The following is a 13,793-nucleotide window of genomic DNA, read 5'->3' on the forward strand; positions in this document are numbered from 1 at the left end:
CCCTGTGTCTTCACATCATCTTCCCTCTGTATGACCGTGTGTCCAAAATTTTCCTTTCTTATAAGGACACCAGTCATGTTGGATTAGAGCCTACCCTAATGATGAGTATTTCATTAGAGCCTACCCTAATGATTTCATTTTAGCTTAATTACATCTGTAAAGACACCCATCTCCAAATATGACCACATTCTGATATATTTGGGATTTGGGACTTCAGCGTATGAATTTGGTGGGTGGGAAACAGTTTGGCCCATAACAGATACTTGCTAACACACACAGTGGTATGCATTACAGAGGAACACCAAGTCTGGGAGATTCTTCATGGAAACAAGCCTGTGCTTGTCCAGGGAAGATGTTACCTCATCCTTCAAGGTTGTTTGCTGCAAACACAACCCAGAGAAAAGGGCCTTGCATTCTTGGTACCCAGCAAGGATGTGCAGGGATGCTTAGGAGTCACGTGGGTTGTCTCTTTCAAGAGCATTGCAGTCAGAATCTTAGATCAAGGTACAACTATATCATCCCCACAGTCTTTAGCAAGTCAGGCTGTGTTTCATACAGCTGTAGAATTAATCATGCCTCTCTAACAGTTACATGGATTGCAGAAAAACCCGAGCCACAGCTCTTTGGTTTTCAATAATTATATTTATAAATGTCTTTCTTACCAACTAAGGAGTAAGTGTAGACTTTAGTCCATTGTTTCCTGCTTTTATCACATAGTGAGAAATATTTTTAATTCAAAAGAGAGATGTTTTCTTTACTATGCTGTTGTTTATAGCAAAAGGAACTAAAAAGTATGTTCAGAGTAAATGAATGGAAACAATTCTTGTTTCTTCTAACAGATGGAATTGCCACATTTATATGTTTTGATTTTACTTTTGAACGTGTTTGACTTTTCATCAGGAATAACATATAATAAAGGTAGGTTTCAGACTCTTACTCTGTAAAATAGAGAAAATATCCTCAGGAGTTCCCCTTTATATCCTTTCCTCACTAACACTAACACTTTTTTCTTTTAGCACTTCTTCTTTACCTTATTTCCAGTTTTTCCTGGGTACTATCTATTGCAGTAGAGGTTTTGAATAATATCATTGTGCACATTGTGCACTTTTCTTTAGCTATAATATTTCATTACTTGTAAGTCATACAATATTTAAATTTTAAGGAGCATTTCATATTTACAAAGCTTGAATTGTTTGGATAGATCTTTTTGATTTTTCCTCTATGAATGGTTACATGTAAGATGAATTGTAAACTGAATTATAGTCTAATAATCTGAGAATTTTCTGAAATTAATACATGGATCAAATTGAAAAATAGGATTTTCATGGTGTAAAACTTTATAAAAGGAATAAGACAAATCCACCTCTATTTGTGCAGATTGTATAGCTTCTGTAGTATCCAAAACTAGATCTACCAGAACATAGTAAATGTTCAAAAAAATTGTTGACTGAGTGGATGGAGAGACTCCAGGCTCTCTTCTACACATGGATGTGTTGCAGAATTGGATGAGTTGTGGAGTGAATCAGTTCTATTTCCTATATCTACTAGAGAATATATTACATAATATGGATATAAACTAAGATTGCAAAGTCACTGGCAAACTTATGAGACTTCAGAGAAGAGAGAGTATATACTTCCAACTTAGCACAGGATGGAGTCAGAGAAAATATTGCAGGAAAAATAGCAATATATATGGGTCCCCCAAATGTCTATGCAGGCATGTGAAAGAGTATCCCACAAAGACAGCACAAGGATAAGTGATTTTTCAATCCCATCTTTCTTTTTTTTAATTTAAATTATTTATTTATTTTACTTTATAACATTGTATTGGTTTTGCCATACAGTGACTTGAATCCACCATGGGTGTACGTGTGTTTCCCATCCTGAACCCCCCTCCCAACTCCCTCCCTATCCCATCCCTCTGGGTCATCCCAGTGCACCAGCCCCGAGCATCCTGTATCATGCATCAAACCTGGACTGGCCATCTTTCAACTTTGTAAAGGTTTTTATTGAAAAAACTTTAGCAAGCTTACATCTTTCTGTGCATCAGATTTTTTGCATTTAAATAGTTTCAAACTTTATTGAAATTTCATTTGAAATATTTAAATTAAGTAAAAATTCCATTTTCAAATTTTCTAGAGTATTATATGTGACATTAATTATAGGTGATATATTTATGAGATTTCCTGCAACAAAAATCACATAATAAGGTAAATATTTCCTACTACCTATATTCAAAATGCCCTCTCCACAGCATGTACTTTTAAAGGTATTTGATTTCATGTTCCTTGTTCAAATAAATGAACCTTTAGTTTGAAAGGACATATTGAGTCCTGATTTACTTTTTTGAAACTATCAACATATTCCTGACAGCCACTTTTCATTTCAAAGAGATCAGAAAATTTAAAACACTTTTTCAAAAATTATTTTAAAAATTCCTAACATCTTTAAATTACACAGTCTTTTAAAAAGTATTTTGCCTTTGAGAGAACAGCATCAAAACATGTATCTTATCAAGGGTGAAACAGATCACCAGCCCAGGTTGGATGCATGAGACAAGTGCTCGGGGCTGGTGCACTGGGAAGACCCAGAGGGATGGGATGGGGAGGGAGGTGGGAGGGGGGATCGGGATGGGGAATATATGTAAATCCATGGCTGATTTATGTCAATGTATGGCAAAAACTGCTACAATATTGTAAAGTAATTAGCCTCCAACTAATAAAAATAAATGGAAAAAAAATTTTTTTTAAATAAAAAGTATTTTGCCATTGTATACCACCAAAACCCATGCTTATTATAAAAGATGTTTGTAGTCACTCTTAATCTAGCCTTACCTCTGATGGGCTTCAGTACTTTGCTGCATCTGGCTTTAACTTCATTCTGCCAAAGAAAACCAGAGCTGAACAGTATTTAAAGCTGTGATACCACAGTTTATTCAGGGACTATTGCAATTGAGGAAAAAATATCTCAGTATAAAACTAGTCTCAGTTCCAAACACAGCATAGACAAGTGGCTTAAAACTCAACATTAAAAAAACTAAGATCATGGCATCTGGGCCCATCACTTCATGGCAAATAGAAGGGGAAAATGTGGAAACAGTGACAGACTTTATTTTCCTGGGCTCCAAAATCACTGCTGATGGTCACTGCAGCCATGAAATTAAAAGATGCTTGCTCCTTGGAAGGAAAGCCATGACAAAGCTAGACAGCCTATTAAAAAGCAGAAACATCTCTTTGCCGGCAAGGTTCTGATTTTTCCAGTATCACACATGGATATGAAAGTTGGTCCATAAATAGGAGGCTGAGCGCCTAAAAATTGATGCTTTTGAAGTTAGTTTTCGAAATTAGCTTTCGAAATTAGCTTTAACATTTTAGGGCTGGAGAAAACCCTTGGGGGAGTCCCTTGGACTGCAAGGAGATCAAACTAGTCAATCCTAAAGGAAATCAACCCTGAATATTCATTGGAAGGACTGATGCTGAAGCTGAAGCTCCAATACTTTGACCACCTGATGCACAGAGCCGACTCATTGGAAAAGACCCTGATGCGGGAAAGATTGAGGGAAGGAGGAGAAGTGGGTGACAGAGGATGAGATGCTTGGATGGCACCACTGACTGAGTAGACATGAGTTTGAGCAAACTCAGGTAGATAGTGAAGGACAGGGAAGCGTGGCATGCTGCAGTCAAAGGGGTCACGATGAATTGAACATGATTTAGCACCTGAAAAACAACAGCAATTGTATCTTTAAAATGAAAAAATGGGAGAACTTAATTTTATCTAGATTGATGTGAATTTAAAATATACAATTATAATTTTTGTTCTTTTAAAAATATGTTTTTTAATGGAAATTCTTCATTAGTGACCTAAAATATACATATATGTGTTTGTATTATTTAGGTGATACAGAGTCACACTTTGCTTGTGATAGTAAAGGGATTCCCCCAAAGGATGAAATGATCAAATTGTATCTTTCCTCTGATGACTTGGTAAGGTCCATTATTAATAGCATGTGTTTTACAATCTCTTGTACTCCTTTTAAGTCAAAATGTGAAACCAGTAGCATTGTACTCTTTTCAAGTATCTTCTACTATTTTCAGACTTCAGGGGGTGAAATTAGATGTAAATAATTATCCTTTCTATTTCATTTCCCTTGGATCAAGTGAAATATTTCATTTAGCCATTGAACACCCTGGGTAGTTTGCTTTTTTTTTTTTTTAAGATGCCTCCTTCGTCTTTTTTTAAAAAGATTGGCTGTAATGATCTTCATTTTTTATGAATCTGATTTGTTCATTTGAAGTTTGACAGATGTAGCCTGTTAGAGAAAGAACATTACCTCACATGAACTTGGGAAAGAATCTTTTCCTTTCATAACAAGTACCACATTGCAGTTGTCATTTTGGGTATGGGTTATTTGATTCCTTTGATTCAGATAATGGCAAAGTTTAAAAAACACAGCAAAATAAAATGTTGTTAAGATAGTCATGAAGCAAATGCTAACAAAAACATAAGTTAATGAAAGTTGCACAGATTGTATAAAAATCCATGATAAATACAACAAAATAAAGAAAAATGCTCCATAAGGACAAATACATTTCTCCTAAAGTCTGCTTTGACTTAGTTCCTCATTCCTTCTTGATATGCCAAACATATATTTAATTTTTTATTTACAGCTCTTATGAAGTTCATGCCCTTTGAGTCACACATGTCTTTCCTGTTTGTGATTAAATATTATGGGAAGTGAAGAAGGAAATGGCAACTCACTCCAGTATTCTTGCCTGGGAAAGCCCATAGACAGAAGAGCCTGGTGGGCTACAGTTCATGGGGTTGCAAAGAGTCAGACATGACTGAGTCTCTGAGTACATATTTTAGAAAAGAAATGGGCTCTAGAGAAAGTGAGACTTACAGAACTGGGGTCAAATTTTGATTCTACCATACATGGGCTGTGTGGCCTAGGGCAGGTTACCTAACCTCTCTAATCTTCAGTTTTGTCCTTTGTGAAGGTGAATTATAACCTAGTTTTTGGATAGTTGTAATGTGCTAGTTCTAGAAGGGGCTTCCCTCATGGCTCAGCCAGTAAAGAATCCGCCTCAATGTGGGAGACCTGAGTCAAATCCCTGGGTTGTGAAAATCCTCTGGAGGAGGGCATGGCAACCCACTCCAGTATTCTTGCCTGGAGAATTCCATGGACAGAGGAGCCTGGTGGGCTACAGTCCATGAGGTCAAGAAGAGTGGGATATGACTGAGAGATTAAGCACATCACAGCACAATTCTAGAAGAGGAATTAGTAGAAATAATAGTTAACATTTACAAAGTATTTATGTGTTTCAGGCATTTTTCTAAGCATTTTCATGTTCATTATAACATTTAATCTTCTTTAAGTACTGTAGGGAAGTACTGAACCTCCCCTCTTAGGTTCTGTGGCTGGGGCCTGTAAAATAAGATGACAGAAGACAGATTAAGCAGGAGATAAATATGAACTTTGGGAGTTCCCTGGCAGCCCAGTGGTTAGGACTCAGCACTTTTACTGCCATGGCCTGGGTGCAAACCCTGGTTGGGAAACTAAGATCCTGCAAGCTGCAGGGCACAGCCAAAAATAGAGAAAAGTTTAGGTATGCATGCAATGCACATACCCATAGGAGAACTCAGTAATGAGTAACTCAAAGGGGTGCTTAGAATGTGGAGCTCATGTACCATCTTAACAAACAGCAATAAATTGTGGAGAAGGGATAACACCTTTGTATTTGGGTTTATCTCCCGGTTAACCCCCTTAGTATACAAATTCCATTTTTTGCCTGTTTTGTTCACTTCTGTTTCCCCAGCACCTATAACACTGCCTGCTTCGTGGTAAGGGCTCCGTAAATATCCCTGGAATGAACGTTTCATCATTTTATAGATAGGGAAACTGAAATTCAGATAGGTAACTTGCCCAAAGTGATCTCTACTAGGAGAACTAAATGAGATGAAGCTCATCTTATCTGTATTGATTTTCAAGAAAATCCACCACTTATGGTCACTACCTTTTCATTTACCTTCTCACAACTGGGAAATATCCAATAAAAATGCAGTGACATGATTTTGCTTCTTTTTTATTTAGACACAAAATGATGTTAATAAAATACAAATTTCTACATGTGATAGCATTAAGCTTTGATTCTATGTTTATTAAATATAATAACTCTATGACCATTTCTATGACAGAAAATATTATTATAGGATGTATTGAAGTCTGTCATGACACTAGTATAATAGCTTACTGACTTTTGAAAAGTGTACTTTTCAAAATAGATTTTTTTTGAAGTTAAAGACTAGAATTACTAGAAATAGCAATCTTTAGCAGCATCTACTTTTCATAGATTTCTCCTCATTTTTAAATTAATGTAAAAAATACTTCCCTTCATCAAATTGTCATTACTTGTTTTTGTTTTTCTCTTTCCCAAAGAAAATCGAGTGTTTTTTCCAATCTGAAGTTGAGTTTACTACAAAGGAGTTTCTCAGTGTATTCACATCAGCAGGACTTGCTCCCAGCCTGGAAATCATAAATAGTACATACACAGGGATCTTCCACTTTAATTTAACTTTGGTAATTACATTTTACTTTATTCTGTGATATATTATTAACAAGAATACTGTTCCTTTTAGCATGTGTTTTTAAAAACAGCTGATCTGGCAATATGGTTTATATATATTCTTTTAAGAAATTAAGAGAAGAAAAGAAAAAGATTCATATTTTTTATTCACATATTCATTATTTCCACTGCTTTTCATTCTTTTCTGTAAGTATAAGTTGCCATCTGGTGTCATATTCCTTCAACAATGAAGAACTTTTAGCATTTCTTACAGAGTAGGTCTATAGGCAATTAATTCCCTGGATGTTTTTTGCCTTTGAAAATGTCTTTATTTCATTTTGGGGGGGAGGAAGTGTAGCAACTTTATTAAGATATAATTTACATGCCATACAATTTGCCTAAAGGGTACAATTAAGTGGTTTTTAGTATATTCACAGAGTGCAACCATCACTACTATCTAATATTAGAACACTTTCACCTCTTCCAAAAGACAGCCCATACCAATTGACAGTCACTCCCCATTACACCTTCTACTCCCCAGTATTAAGCAACCATTAATGTACTTTCTGTCTCTCTGGATTTGCTTATTTGAACATTTCATATAAATGAAACTGTATAATATGCAGTATTTTGTGAATTGTTTCCTTCAGTTACCATAATATTTTCCAGGTTCATTATGTGAGAGCATATATCAGTACATAATCCTTTTTAATGACAAATTATATTATGGTCTCCTTCATGGATCACTGTCTTGTCATGGCAAAAAGGCTTGCATAACTTGATGAAGCTATGAGTCATGATCTGCAGGGCCACCCAAGACAGGTTATAGTGAAGAGTTCTGACAAAATGTGGTCTACTGGAACAGAAAATGCCAAACCACTCCATATTCTTGCCACAAGAACTCCATGAGCAGTATGAAAAGGCAAAAAGGTATGACACCAGAAAATAAGCCCCCTAGGTTGGAAGGTGTCCAATATGCTACCGGGGAAGAGCAGAGGGCAATTATGAATTGCTCCAGAAAGAATGAAGTGACTGGGCCAAAGCGGAAATGACACTCAGTTGTGGGTTTGTCTGGTGGGGAAAGTAAAGTCTGATGCTGTAAAGAACAATATTGCATTGGAACTTGAAAGTTAGGTCCGTTAATCAAGGTAAATTGGATGTGGTCAAGCAGTGAATATTGTGTTCACAGGCAAGATGAGATGGCAAGAGTGAACATCTTAGGAATCAGTGAACTAAAATGGATGGAAATCGGCAAATTTAATTCAGATGATCGTTATATTTACTACTGTGGGCAAAAGTCCCTTAGAAAAAATGGAGTAACCCTCATAGTCAACAAAAGAGTCTGAAATGCAGTAGTTGGGTGCAATCTCAAAAATGACAGAATGATCTCACTTCATTTCCAAGGCAAACCACTCAACATCACAGCAATTCAAGTCCAGGCCCAACCACTGATGTCAAAGAGGCTGAAGTTAACTGGTCATACAAAGACCCAAAACAACATCTAAAACTAACACCAAAAAAAAAAAAAAAAAGTCCTTTTCATCATAGGGGATTTAAATGCAAAAGTAGGAAGTCAAGAGATACCTGGAGCAGCAGGCAAGATTGGGCCTGGAGTACAAAATGTAGCAGGGCAAAGGCTAACAGAGTTTAGTCAAGAATATACACTGGCCATAGCAAACACCCTTTTCCAATAACCCAAGTCATGACTCTACACATGGACATCACCAGATGGTCAATACTGAAATCAGATTGATTATGTTCTTTGCACCCAAAGAGAGAGAAGCTCTAGACAGTCAGCAAAAACAAGACCTGGAGCTAACTGTGACTTAGATCATAAGCTCCTTATTGCCAAATTCAGACGTAAATTGAAGAAAGTAGGGAAAACCACTAAGCTATTCAGGTATGACCTAAATCAAAGCCCTTATGATTATATAGTGGAGGTGATGAATGGATTCAAGGGATTAGATCTGATAGAGTGCCTGAAGAACTATGGATGGAGGTTTGTAACACTGTAAAGGAGGCAGTGACCAGAATCATCCCCAAAAAAGAAATCTAAGAAGGCAAACTGGTTGTCTGAGGAGGCTTTACAAATACACGAGAAAAGAAGAGAAGTGAAAGACAATGGCGAAAGGGAAAGATACACCCAACTGGGGCATCCCTGGCGGTTCAGTTGGTAAAGAGACGGCCTGCAATGTGGGAGTCCCAGGTTCCATCCCTGGGTCAGGGATATCCCCTGGAGAAAGAAATGGCAACCCACTCCAGTATTCTTGCTTAGGAAACACCATGGACAGAGGAGCCTGGCAGGTCGCAGTCCTTGGGGTTGCAAGCGTCGGGCATGACTTAGCAACTAAACCACTACCACCACCATACACAACTGAATGCAGCATTCCAGAGAATAGCGAGGAGAGATAAGAAGGCCTTCTTAAATGAACAGTGCAAAGAAATAGAGGAAAACAGTAGAATGGGAAAGACTAGAGACTGCTTCAAGAAAATCGGAAGGACTTCTTTGGTGGTCTAGTGGTTAACAATCTGCCTGCCAATGCAGGGGACCCTGGTTTAATCCTCGGTTCAGAAAGATCCCACATGCTGCAGGCCAACTAAGCCCACATCTATTTAGCCTGTGCTCTAGACCCCTCGGAGAAGGCAATGGCAACCCACTCCAGTGTTCTTGCCTGGAGAACCCCAGGGACGGGGGAGCCTGGTGGGCTGCAGGTCATGGGGTCGCCACGCATCAGACATGACTGAAGCAACTTAGCAGCAACAACAGCAGCTAGACCCCTAAAGTCACCCCTGCTGAAGCCCATGGGCCCTAGAGCCCATGATCCATAAGAAGAGAAGCCACCACAATGAGAACCCGAGGCACCACATCTAGAGAGTTGGCCCTGCTTGTCACAACTAGAGAAAGCCTGTGTGCAGCAACAAAGACAGAGCTCAACCAAAAGTTAAAACATAAATAAATGAAAATTTTAAGAAATAAAATGAAAATTGGAGACATCAAGGGGATATTTCATACAAGGATGGGCATGATAAAGGACAGAAATGACAAGGACCTAACTGAAACAGAAGAGATTAAGAAGAGATGGCAAGAATATGCAGAAGAACTATACAAAAAAGGTTTTAATGACCCAAATAACCATGATGATGTGGTCACTCACTTAGAGCCAGACATCTTGGAGTGTGAAGTCAAGTGAACCTTAAAAAGCAATATTACAAACAAAAGTAGTGGAGGTGATGGAATTCCAGCTGAGCTATTTCAAATCCTAAAAGGTGATGCTGTTAAAGTGTTGCACTTAATATGTCAGCAAACTTGGAAAACTCAGCAGTGGCCACAGGACTGGAAAAGGTCAGTTTTCATTCCAGTCCCAAAGAATAGCAATGCCAAAGAATGTTCAAGCCACCACACAGTTGCATTCATTTCACATCCTAGCAAGGTAATGCTCAAAATCCTTCAAGTTAGGCTTCAACATTATATGAACCAAGAACTTCCAGATGAACAAGGTGGATTCTTTCCATTTATTTAGGTTTTCTTGAATTTCTTTCAACAATGTTTTGTTGTTTTCAGAGTATAAGTTTTGCATTTCTTTTGTTAAATTTATTTCTAATATTTCATTTTTTGATGCTGTTGTAAAGAGAATTGCTTTCTTATTCTCATTTCCAGATTGTTCTTTGCAAGTATATAAAAAATACAATTAATTGTAGTATCTGATATCCTGAAAACGTACTGAACTCACTTATAAATTCTAGTAGGTTTTTAGTGGTCACTCTAATTTTTGAAAGATTATTTCATAAGATGTAGCATTTCTGAGTGATTTCATTTGCTTTAAGCATTTTGAATATTTCATTCTGCATTTTGAATATGTCACCTGACATCATTTATCCTGAATGAGAAGTCAACTGTTAATTTTGTTATTGTCCCTTGTATGTAATGTGGCATTTTCCTTTTAGTGCTTTTAAGATGTTCTCTTTGTATTTACTCTAATTGAGATTCTCTAGGCTATTTGGATTGTAAGTTTACCAAATTTCCAAAGTTTTCAGCCACTACTTCTCCAAAGAAATGTTCTGCCCCTTTCTCTCTTTTCCTGCCTGGGACTCCAAATGGGCATTTTTTTTTTTTTTTTTTCACAATAGTAAAAGATGTTTATCAGTTTTCACAATCAACAACCAGCCAAAAAATAAAAGATTATTCCAATTGCAAGCCATAATGGGAACATGATTAACTTAACAATATAAAATAATTATGTACAATCTGGGGGTTGTCAAGTAGAATGATGTGGTAAGTGGAAGTGCATTACATGCGCATGTTTTCATCCACCCAGCCAGTCTATGTCTTTTGGTTGGTGCATATAATCCATTTACATTTAAGGTAATTATCAATATGTATGATCCTATTACTGTTTTCTTACTTGTTTTGGGTTTATTTTCTCTAGATCTTTTCCTTCTCTTGTATTTCCTGCCTGGAGAAGCTTCTTTAGCATTTGTTGTAAAGCTGGTTTGGTGGTGCTGAATTCTCTTAACTTTTGCTTATCTGGAAAACTTTTTATTTCTCGATCAAGTCTGAAGGAGAGTCTTGCTGGGTAGAGTATTTGTGGTTGTAGGTTCTTCCCTTTCATCACTTTAAATTTATCTTCTGGCTTGTAGAGTTTATGCTGAGAAATCAGCTGATAACCTGATGGGAGTTCCCTTGTATATTATTTGTCATTTTTTCCTTGTTGCTTTTAATATTTTATCTCTGTATTTAATTTTTGTCAGTCTGATTACTATGTGTTTCGGTTTGTTCCTCCTTGGGTTTATCCTTGCTGGGACTCTCTGTGCTTCCTGGGCTTGGTTGACTATTTCCTTTCCCATGTTAGGGAAGTTTTCAGGTATTATCTCTTCAGATATTTTCTCAGGTCCTTTCTCTCTCTTCTCCTTGTGGGAGCCCTATAATGCAAATGTTAACAGAGGTCTCTTAGGCTGTTTTCATTCTTTTTTCTATATTTTGTTCCATGGCAGTGATTTCCACCATTTTGTCCTTCAGGTCATTTATCCATTCTTCTGCCTCAGTTATTCTGCTATGGATTCTTTCTAATGTATTATTCACTTCTGTTTGTCTGTCCTTTAGTTCTTTTAGGTCTTTGGTAAACATTTCTTGCATCTTCTCGAACTTTGCCTCCATTCTTTTCCCAAGATCCTGGATCATTTTCACTATCATTATTCTGAATTCTTTTTCTGGAAGGTTGCCTATCTCTATTTCGTTTAGTTGTTTTTCTGGGATTTTATCTTATCCCTTCATCTGCAACAAAACTTTCTGCTTTGTCATAGTGATTAACTTTCTGTGATATGGTTTTTGTTTCAGCCGCTGTGAGACTATGCTTCTTTGGCTTCTTCTGTAGGCCCTCTAATGGATGAGGCTAAGAGGCTTGTGTAAGCTTCTTAATGGGAGGGACTGGGAAAAACTGGGTCTTGCTCTGGTGGGCAGGGCCTTGCTCAGTAGTTTTAATCCAATTATCTGCCAATAAGTGGGGTTGCACTCCCTCCCTGATAGTTGTTTGGCCTGAGGTGACCCAGCCCTGGGGTTTATAGGCTCTTTGGTAGGGTTAATGGTGAACTCCAAGAGGGTTCATGCCAAGGGAAACCTTTCAGTGCCCCCATCCCTGTGGTGAGCCCTGCTGACCCAGGCCCCTACAGGAGGCCCTCCAACACTAGCAAGTAGTTTTGGTTCAGTCTCCTACGGGGTCACTTCTCCTCTCCTCTGGGTCTTGCTGCACCAAAATTTTGTTTGTGCCCTCAAAGACTTGAATCTCTGCTTCCCCCAGTCCTCTGGAAGGCCTGTAATCAAACCCCACTGGCCCTCAAGGCCAGATTCCTGGGGATTCCCAGTCCCTTTGTCAGATTGTCAGGCTTCCCAGCCTACACAATAGTGGGGTTCAGAACCTTCACAATAGTGTGAGAATTTCTTTGATATTATTGTTCTTCAGTCTGTGGATCACCCACCTGGCGTGTGTGGGATTTGATTTTATCATGATTGCACACCTCCTACCATCTTGCTGCAGCTTCTTTTTCTTTGGACATGGGGTATGTTTTTTGGTGGGTTCCAGTGTCCTCCTGTTGATGGTTATTCAATAGCTAGTTGCAATTTTGGTGCTCTCACAGGAGGAGATGAGGACATGCCCTTCTACTCCACCATCTTGAACCAAAAGCTCAATTTGGCACATTTTGGAAAATGTTTTATCAACCCACAGTATAGCTCCATCTATTTCCTTTAATCATTTTACTCCTATTTTAGACTGAATAATCTCAGTTATATATTTAAGTTCACTTATTCTTTCTTTTGCCATTTCCAACCACACCTTTCCTCCTGCTCCCCCATCCACAGCCCTTGACCCTGCCCAGGCTCCCCCCAACACAGGCCACTAGGAGGGCTCCTGAGACCCTCCCCCATGGCAAAAGTCTTCTTGCATGCAACTCATTCCACTGAGAGTAGGAGGGTGTAGGCTAGACCATGGACTGCCAAATAGAGGCCTGGGGTGGGGGGAGGTCAGTGTACCTCAGTTTCCTCCTCAACAACAAGTGAATTTTTATAGTATCTGAAAATTGACAGGACTTCCCTGGTGACTCAGATGGTAAAGAATCTGCCTGCAATGCAGGAGACCAGGTTTGATCCCTGGGTTGGCAAGATCCCCTGGAGAAGGGAATGGCTACCCACTCCAATACTCTTTCCTGGAAAATCCACTGGACAGAGGATCCTGGTGGTCTACAGTCCATGGGGTTGCAAAGTGTCAGACACGACTGAGCGACTAACACACACACAGTTAATACTTTATCTGTTACAGTTTTCAGCCTCATTATTTCCACTTGGTTTTATGATTTTATTTTTCATTTCAGTACTGGATTTCCTATCCATTCCCTCATTAACAAATTTTCCTTAAATCTCTTCACATATTTGTAATAGCTTCTTTGAAGTCTTTGTCTGTATCTGAACTCAATCTGCCGCAAGTTTATGGTTTTTCTTTTTTATCTGAGTATTAGTTACATGTTTCTGTTTCTTTTCATATCCTGTTATTTTTGGTAGAAAACTGACATTGACAATAGTAAGCTGTAGCAACTCTGGATTCTGCTGTGTTCTTATAAGAATTTGCTGTTGTTTTTGTTGTTGGTGGTCTAAAATGCTATTAATTGTCCTTGCACAGATTGAAAATGGTCTTACCTATGGTTTCAGCAGCTAATATGTATACTTAGTTCTTTTAGTTT

General features: G+C 38.1%; 1 protein-coding gene across 1 annotated transcript in view; it reads left to right on the forward strand.

The window, feature by feature from the left end:
• Positions 1–839: 839 nt before the first annotated feature.
• CATSPERB (cation channel sperm associated auxiliary subunit beta) overlaps positions 840–13,793 on the forward strand; it is a 113,451-nt gene continuing 100,497 nt past the window's right edge. Inside the window, exons 1-3 of the mRNA XM_043489554.1 lie at positions 840–918; positions 3,895–3,983; positions 6,437–6,577. Of these exons, the coding sequence (XP_043345489.1) occupies positions 840–918; positions 3,895–3,983; positions 6,437–6,577 (309 nt within the window). The remainder of the gene's footprint in view (positions 919–3,894; positions 3,984–6,436; positions 6,578–13,793) is intronic.

This window comes from Cervus canadensis, chromosome 17, assembly GCF_019320065.1.
Source record: "Cervus canadensis isolate Bull #8, Minnesota chromosome 17, ASM1932006v1, whole genome shotgun sequence".
In the NCBI taxonomy this organism is placed as follows: Eukaryota; Metazoa; Chordata; class Mammalia; order Artiodactyla; family Cervidae; genus Cervus; species Cervus canadensis.